General features: G+C 45.7%; 1 protein-coding gene across 1 annotated transcript; it reads left to right on the top strand.

The window, feature by feature from the left end:
• Positions 1–4,100: 4,100 nt before the first annotated feature.
• Positions 4,101–7,779, top strand: LOC104500322 (oxidized low-density lipoprotein receptor 1-like; the record flags this gene model as incomplete). Its single annotated transcript, XM_010143951.1, has 5 exons — positions 4,101–4,199; positions 4,534–4,652; positions 6,256–6,407; positions 7,318–7,436; positions 7,641–7,779. Coding segments are annotated over 5 exons (628 nt in total), but the record flags the coding sequence as incomplete, so codon positions are not given.
• Between the last annotated feature and the right edge of the window lie 1,184 nt (positions 7,780–8,963).

Here is an 8,963-nt window from a genome sequence, read left to right as displayed (position 1 = left end):
AAAACAAGGAAGTCTGGCCCAAACCGGGACAACCTGAAAAAATGCTGTTGTGCTGCTCTTGTGCTTGTTCCATTGCTCTTCAAAGGAGCATTTCACTAGAGCCAGCTTGATAAGCCATACCCGATACTTTCCTGTGGGCACTTAAAAATCACAGAATTGCAGAATTGTTTTTGTTGGAAGAGACCTTTAAGATCATCAAGTCCAAATGTTAGCCCAGCACTGCCAGGTCACCACTAAGCCATGTCCCTCAACACCACATCCACACGTCTTTTAAATTCCTCCAGGAATGGTGACTCCACCACTGCCCTGGGCAGCCTGTGCCAATGCTTGACGACCCCTTCTGGAAAGAAATTTTTCCTAATATCCAACCTAAATCTCCCCTGCTACAACTGAGACCGTTTCCTCTCATCCTGTTGCTTGTAACTTGGGAGAAGAGACTGACCCCCACCTCTCTACGCCTCCTTTCAGGTAGTTGTAGAGAGCGATAAGGTCTCCCCACAGTCTCCGTTTCTCCAGACTAAACAAGCCCAGTTCCCTCAGCTGCTCCTGAATAAGACTTGTGCTCTAAACCCCTCATGGGTTTTGTTGCCCTTCTCTGGTCACGCTCCAGCACCTCAATGTCCCTCTTGTAATGAGGGGCCCAAAACTGAACATGGTATTCAAGGTGCAGCTTCACTGGTGCAGGAAGTGCAGGAAGACGATCCCTGCCCCGCTCCTGCTGGCCGCACTGTTTCTGATACAAGCCAGGATGCCGTTGGCCTTCTTGGCCATATTCAGCCGGCTATTGACTAACACCCCCAGATCCTTCCCTGCAAGGCAAATATAAAATGTGGGAACATATCTGGAGCTCACAAGGAGCCCTGATGCTTTCGTAGGCGTAGTAAGACATTATCAAAGCTTTTGTGTATTCTACACTAAGTGATGATAATCCAAAAAGGCTCTGGTTTTTGTAGGCAAAACCAGATCACTTTTAGATAAACTGTGTATAAAGAGGCAGAACACTCTCCTCCCACATTTCATGCCTTTTTCACTTAGGATGTAAGGGTTGTTACATCCCTTTGACAGAAAATGTGATAGAGGGTTGAAAAGCAGCAGCTCATTGGAGACACGGAAAGGCACTCTTGGAAATTAACGTTTATTTGTCTATACGTGTGTGGTTGGCCAGATGCTGGAGTCTAAGTCACTGCACTCGATTTTTCCCCTGTAAGATAAAAGTCTGGGAATGCCTTCTGCCCTGTACAGGGGAGCTTTGATCTCCAGCGGCCTGGGGCTGGCAAAGCCCCTGGTGAGACACAGCGCTGAGGAGCACCTGGTGCTGCCTGGTGCTCATTGTTGTTTCTGAGTTCTTGCACTGTGTGCAGTAGAGCCACATGAAATGAAGCTGAAGATTCAAAACTCATTCCGGTCATTTCGCCAGTAGACCTAGAAATACCAAGAAACATAGGACCAGTTACGTTTCTCCATCTTATTGCTAGTGCTCAAAGTTTGAAAGAGCATGGTGTAGGTGCTCAAGCTGAGGAGTGACCCGTTCTTGGATGCAGAGGCAGCCCTAGCTCAATGACATGCTGCTGTGCTCTCTTAATAGCTCTTGCTATTAAGATTATGTGTGGTTATCACATGTGACTGCCTAGACTGCGTTCAGCCAGAGCTAGGCTGGGAACACAGCATCATGCCCTGGTACATGAATTTTCCACCCAGACTTCCCATCAGTTCAGCAGATTTCTTTGGCTCGTTCCCTTTTACCACACAGGCATACCTGGAACAGCAGTTGGAAATTTCTGGATTCATTTCTTCATGTCCTAGCAACGGGCAATTGTTGTGACAAGTCCATGTGCAACCCCATCACGACAAGCGTGATGTGCTCATGAGCAATAAGCAAAGGGGATCACTATGTTTCTCACCTCATTTTACCTCCAGTCCTCCTGGGCCACTCGAGAGATCAAGTGGCTGAATTTACTGACTGTTAATCACTGTTTAATAAAGCCAGGAAACAAACCCCCCTGCTGCTGAAAAACTTCAAAGAATTGTCTAGACTTCGAAATTAATTCACCTCTCCCTTTCCTTCCTTTTCTTTCTCCAAAGACAAGACACAAAGACACAAAGACAGGAGAGGATGCAGCCCCAAACTGGGTAACTCTACGCATCTGTTCCGGGAACTGCGAACCCTTGAGATTTCCATTGCATTCTTGCACACACGGGAGGTTTAAATACTATTCTGGGACTCTGCTGCATATAAACAACCCCCAGGATCACTGTGTCACGAAATCCTTTAGAATGAGCCAAAAATTTCCTTCTGACTTCTGCGTGAATCACTCTCTTAGCGTCCAATGACACTGACGGTTCTTATTATCTCAGCCAGAACCTTTAGCCCTGTTTCTCCTGCGGGATCAACCAAACTTTTGCATTCTCCTGTAACCTTGACGGAAATGACAAGTGAAGAAGTGACATATGCAGACCTGAACTTCATGGCACTGGAAAAACCCCGGGACCAGGAGCTCCAGACTGACAGAACAGAAGGTAGTGGTGGAGCTGGGGGGCAGTTCTCTCCAAGGCGAACTCTCACCTTGGAGAACATTTTTAATGTGACGCTTAGAGGAGGATGTCACCTACCAAAAAGCATCTTGACTTTTTGGAGCCGTTTGGACTCAAATCTCAGAAATTGGAGGGAGAAAAGAAAAAAGGCAGGAGATTAAAAAGAATGGAAGAGTGGCTAATGTGGGAAAAAAATTTAAAATTTGAGAAGAGAGATAAAATTAAGATTGTGGGATGCAGTTAAGTAAAAATAAATATGTTCCAGTTAGACATGAAGTGTCAGCTCCTCAAAGTTAGCGAAGCAATCTGCCTAAAAGACCTTGCAAAAGTCTTTCAGATTAATTCATTTAAATCCGATTAACTGAATGAAGTAAACACTAGGGAAAAAATTTACGTTTTCTCTCAAGGGAAGGAAGAGTCGGACAAATACCTTTTTGTACTTGAAAATCAAAAAGTGTGCTCCACAGCTTCAGAGAGGAAGGGAGGAACGTGGCTGTTCCCACCCCTGTACTCCTCGTGCTATGCATCAGTGCTCTAGAATCTCTCTGTATGAAAGGCAGTAGCGAAGCAAAGAGGTGTTGTGTTCCAGCCTGACTAAATGTCTGGAGATAAATTTTATAACGATCTAATAGATTAAAGAGCTCTTTCTGAAGGAAATTTCCCCATATTGGCTTGCCAGTGATAATCTCATTCTCATTTTTGAGTGGTCCTTGAGTTTTATACTTGGAGGCTGAAGCTGAGGTCCCGGTAATCTAGAAGGTTTCTTAACTGTTTGGTTAACGGTTGGGGAACAGAGAGGATAAAAGGCAGAAATACCACAGGTTGGTGTGCCAGTTATTTTTTCGGTAACTTCAACATAATATTAGTATTCCCACTGAAATTTCATACTGGAGTCTAGTAAAAACCCTACAAGTCGTAAGTTGGAAGCAATCCTTTCCTCTGTGTTTTGGGACCGTGTAAATTCACGCGGCTGTGAATGTGTGGGCGCTCGCCCGTGTTGCAAGAATGGGTGTCTGCGTTTCCAGGTGTTAGACTGTTCCTGTGCGACTCCAGGTGTGTGGTGCTGTTCACATCTGTATGCCCTAATTTAAAATTATTTTGCAGGGGCCTGGCTCTCATTGGTTACTGTTTCTGGGGTTATTTTCTAATAAGGTGAACTCGTTCCTGATCTGGAAGGTTAGGCGCTCAACAGTAAAGATACCACAATACCTGGCTTCACAGGAAAATTCCAGCCATGGAGGAAGCACGAATTCTTCCTTGATCTTCTTTCTCCACGTGTGAAACTCTGTGCTGTTCAGCTTTATTTGTCTAATTCGTTTTGTCTTCAAAGCTCCAGATTAAGCTAGTCTCCACGGCTTGCTCACTTCGCAGCCCTCAGCTCCTAAGGAGGGCTGGCCATGGCCAAACGACAGGACAATTTCTGTAATGTAATGCTACAAAACAGCCTGAAACTCGGCAATTCGCTGGGCAGACTAGTGGTCGTGGTGTTTGGTGCAACGGAGGAGCTGCAGATACAAAGACAAGAGGTTCCTGTTCTTGCTGCTCTTCTTTCTCTTTGTCTGTCTCAGGTTCCCCCAGATCGTCTTCCTGTTGGCGGCTGGCTACAGTGGCACTTGGGGTCTTCTGCCTGAGTTCAGTGGCAGCTGCAGGAGTTTTGGCTGCCAGGTGTAAGTACGGTCACAGAAGGGATTCTCAGAGCTCGGTATGAACGACTAAAATGCCAGGAAGCCCAGGGAAAGGATTTGCGTAGGGCACTAATGATGCGAGAAGGTGTCCCTTGCTGGAAGTTACCCACTGGAGGTCTCCCAGTCTTTGAAACTGGGCCGTGTTATGTCTCGCTCACAGGTGTGCGTCGATCAAGTCCATTCAGCCATGGGGAGGGGCATGTGTCTTTGGTGAGTTGATTCAGGTTGCGATGAGCAGTTGAGTATTAACGGGACAATTTCATTCTTGTTTCACTGTGATTCAAGTCATCCTGGTCTGCCACCTTGTGCGTGAAAGGGATGAAAACGTCACCCTACAAAAGGCAATTATGGAAAGCCTCAACCAGCAGCTGGAGCTCCTCCAAGCTCAGAATTTGAACTTGACAGAGACTGTAAAGCAACTTGCTGCCTCCAGAGGTACATAGTGGTGGGAAGATGGTGGTTCCATCACATTATGGTAGCCACAAATTGATTTTTTTTTCTATCAACCATACTGGAAGGGAAAATAAAAATTTCTAAAATTCCCCTGAAGTATTTGATTTAAAAAACAGTTTCAACCAAGTCAATCAAGAAGCTGCATTTCCTTTCTGATGATTTTAAAGTCTTTTTTTTTAAGTATGTTTATTGAATTTTTGTGATGGAGCTGTTTTATAACCGAAAACAGACACTTTAATTCAGAAAATACCTTTTTTTAAAAAACAGTGTTTCTAATCAGTTCATTGACGCTACCTTTCTCTCTTTCTTAGTTTCTCAGTTTCAGTGAATTATAGTAAAAAAAAAAATTATGGGAATTCCTACTGGCTTTAATTGTCTGGAATGCTTTGACTCTTGAAGACAGCTTCATTCTGTTATGCAGAAGTGGATGCAGCAGTGGAAAAACTATTGCTCTCTGCCAAATGGAATTGTAATCACTGGTTTTAATAGTTTACGGACTATATGCTGAGGGTGTATTTTTTTCTTTGGCAAAATAGTGGTGGGAGGCTAATGACAAGTGAACTGGATATACTAGATTATCAAAGAGCAGAGAGAGGAGAATCATAATAATTAGAGTCATGTGAGAGAGCGGCAATCTTTGTAAATATCAACGTTTGAATTTAGCACGAGCCAGAAGCTACTTGTAAGAGCCGAGTGCCCTGTGCTGTGCGATCTGTAGCCATCCAGCGTCCAGCCTCGGCGCTCCCCGATGGCGCCGGTTTGTTACGGTGCAAAAGGGGCAGGTGAACTACAGAGCAGTGAGTATGATTCGCCCAGTAGCTGGACCCAGTTCCCGGAAATCTCCAAAATATTTTCTCTGGCAGGTGTTTTTGCTGCTTGTGATCATTTCAGTTTCTAACTAGAAATAGAGTTCCCCAAATGGTGCAAGAATGAAGGAAACATTCGTAGTTCTTTCTGGCTTCGGTATTACTCAGGGTCCCAACAGGAACCTGACAGAGCGCTGTGGCAGACAGGAGCTAAAGTGCAGCTGACAGAAAGGTGTTTTCTTTAACATCAGTGGGATCATTGTCTTTCACTTTGGCTGGCCATCACTATCTGATGTCTGCACACTGAATCCACAGCAAGTACGAACTGCTACCATGAAAGTGAAATTACAAATTGTGTTGTAAAGCCTACAGCAGGGAAGACTGGCCCTGGTGTTAACAAGAAGTTAGAAGTAAGTTCCCATGAACAGAGACATACCCACAGGACTGAAAGTCTGCCTGTCCTTTTGCATCCACCTAGACTGATTCTCTGTGAACACGGCTCAGCCTTCCAAAACTTCCAGTTGTGTTTTACTAGCACCTCCAGGTTTGCTGGTCATATTCGGAAAAATACGGTTCTGTGATTTTTGTTTAAAAATGGTTTTTTTCTGGTTTATTAAGTCTCCAGTGAAAACGTGAATTTAGCTGCAGAATGAAGGAGGAATTCTTGCTTCTTTAGGATAGGGAGGCTGCGCACTGCTCTAGTGATCCTGCAGGGATCCACTAGACACTAGAGACTGTCACCACTGACACACCTGATGAGGTGCTCTCTTGTTTTCAAGGACGTCAGTGTATTCCTTGTCCTGAGACCTGGCTGCAGTATGGGGAGAACTGCTACCGCTTCTCAAAGGAATGGAGAACTTGGCAAGAAAGCAAGGCTCAGTGCTTCGCTCTGGAGTCCAGACTTCTTAAGATAGATAGTAAGGAAGAGCTGGTAAAGACCATGTTTTTTCTCTCTCTCTAATTACACACTCTGCATTTTACTGTGGCCTGAGCAGCCACTTCCTCCTTTCACTAGTGCAGTGTGCTACGGCATGTGTGTGACGGGCCGAGAGCCAGAAGCTGTCTCTGCCTCTTTGGGCTGTGGCTGCACTCCCTGGTGCATCTTTACCGACTCCAGGGGAGTTAACTGAGAGACATCAGCTGGGGTCTGCATCTAGATCCTGGTCCCACCTCCGGGCCAGTACAACGGAGCTAGCACTGGCTGACAACTCTTGTTGTCTCGCTGGAGCAGACTCTTTAGCAATCATCGCAACACTGGCCTGCAGCTTCTTGCTGTTCACCACGAGAAATCTTACCACCCCAGCCTGCTCCCTGGCCTCTTCTCTCACACGAGCAAAGGAGGAGCCGTATCTTCTCTGACTCCTAAGTTGTACACAAAACAGCAAATAAAGCCGAGCCAGAAGAGCTCTTCCTGTGAAGGAGTTTCTACCCAGACCCTTAATGGCAGCGGGATTATGTCTTGAACACTGTGGTTTTATTGTCTGTATTCTGAATTTCCTTGGAACAATGATGGCAAATGATGCAAAGGCCTTTTCATGCAGCCAGGGCGTTGAAGGGAGGTCCTTATCCTACACCCATTACCCGGCTAATGCACGAGCTTTATTATCTCAATCGTTTCAGCTGAGAGCTTTCAGTAGCTCCCAGCAGGTTCTTTTTCCTTATCTCCGAAACAGCACTGGCTGCTGGCAGCAGGGACCGCCCAGGTTCACTTGCGCCACCAGGTCTGTTACCCCTAGGTGTGAGCATCTCGCTTTCAGCTGCCTCTCTCCTGTTCCAAATCAGAGGCCATTATGAGTGCAGCACCGATGTGACCCCCAGTCACTGCGTTTCTTTCCGTACAGGACTTCGTAATGCGATCAGCACAGTCCTACGGTTCTTACTCTTTCTGGATTGGGCTCTGTCGCAACGGGACGGAGGCGCCCTGGCTGTGGGAGGATGGATCAGCTGTCTCCCCTGATCTGTAAGTCACTGCACAGGTAGGAGCAGGCTACGTCCATGCCTGTTTGTTATGAGCTAGAAGCAGCAGCTTCTGGCTGCCAGGCAATAACCGCCCGTCCCCCCAGCTGCTCGCCAGCAGCAGGTGACCCCACTACTCGCTGAGCAGCAGGGGCAAGCCCCTATCGGAGAGATTTTTTGCTATTTTGGGTCTGCTATTTTTTCACAGGTTTCAGATCGTACGAGCCATCTCAAGTCCTTTCCTAGACTGTGTGTGGCTTCAAGGTGAAAACATAGACACTGCACGGTGTGGAGAGTACAAATTTTACGTTTGTGAGAAGGTGGCGGATCCCGTGGTGGTGGAGCAAGTGAGCTACTTGGACAGGCACTAGTGGGCAGAGAACGTCATCCTGGGATACGCCAATGTGGGGGCAAGTTGTGCCCCAGGATTTGTGATAGGAAAGACAAGTCTGAGCTCAGGTTGATGTAACATCAGGCATAATCTAAGCTTAACTTAACTTGCCCTCTGATGATGCACATCGGCCGGAGTCCTTCTCGGGCTTCTTTAAAACAACTCCATTCCCTCTTTCTTCTTTCAGCCTTCGCGTGCTTGTGTAACCACTTCTATCCACTTCTCATGAATTCCTTTCTAAGTGAAACAAAGTTAAGTATATGATTCCAGAACTCTATTTTTAAGATGCACACCTATCTCCCAGAAACAGGAATTAATGACCACACGGAACAGCAGCCTATCATGTTTTCAAAATCTGTCCATGTGGTATTCACACATGTGAGCTCCCAATTTACAAAAAAAATTACAAATACTTGATTTAATTTCATCCCCCACCCATTGATAGCTAGAAAGAGCAAGAGAATCAGAGCCTGCATTAAAAAACAAATAAAAATATTTATAGTTCTCCTGGTAGGAGACGAAAACTTTCAGATAGGATTGTATGTCCTGTGGGCTCAAAAAACAGAAGGCAAATATACCACACATCTTTCTTGGGGAAAGTCAGCAATATTTGATGCCTAGGAATGCCAGCCCAGCTGCTAGTGAGTTCTTCTGCTGCAGCGGGCGTTAGGGGGAAAGGTCTTGATAACTATCCACGTCACTCCTGATCCTGTTCTTTGGTTCCTTAAATCCAGCTTCCATTCTGCTGCAGAATTTCACAACTGAAATAAATATTGCTGCTATTGACCTTTCCCGTAGTGTGTCTTTTTAGTAAGTCACTACACGGTTGGCCCAAAACAATCAAATACGAGGCCTTTAATGGTGCAAATCCTCATGTCGTTTCTTTAGGAGGCTGTTCAAAGAGAAGACTGTGTCACAGACCATCCTCCATCTATGGCACTAGCAAACAATAGAGGGTCTTTGAAATCTCTCAGGAATGGTCAAATTTATCTTTAGGACTTTTGGTCCTGAGTGTGTTTTCTACTATTGGAGCCATTCAATGAAAACTGACCTGTGAGTCCGGAAGGTAGAGGGATTTAGGCAAGCCTCTGATCATGTTTATTTCGGACATAGAGCTGTGCATCAGAAGTCTGCAGTAAC

Source organism: Buceros rhinoceros, unplaced genomic scaffold (assembly GCF_000710305.1).
Source record: "Buceros rhinoceros silvestris isolate BGI_N320 unplaced genomic scaffold, ASM71030v1 scaffold1399, whole genome shotgun sequence".
Classification (NCBI taxonomy): domain Eukaryota; kingdom Metazoa; phylum Chordata; class Aves; order Bucerotiformes; family Bucerotidae; genus Buceros; species Buceros rhinoceros.
The sequence above is the reverse complement of the archived record's forward strand: the minus strand, read 5'-3'. Positions and strand labels throughout refer to the sequence as shown.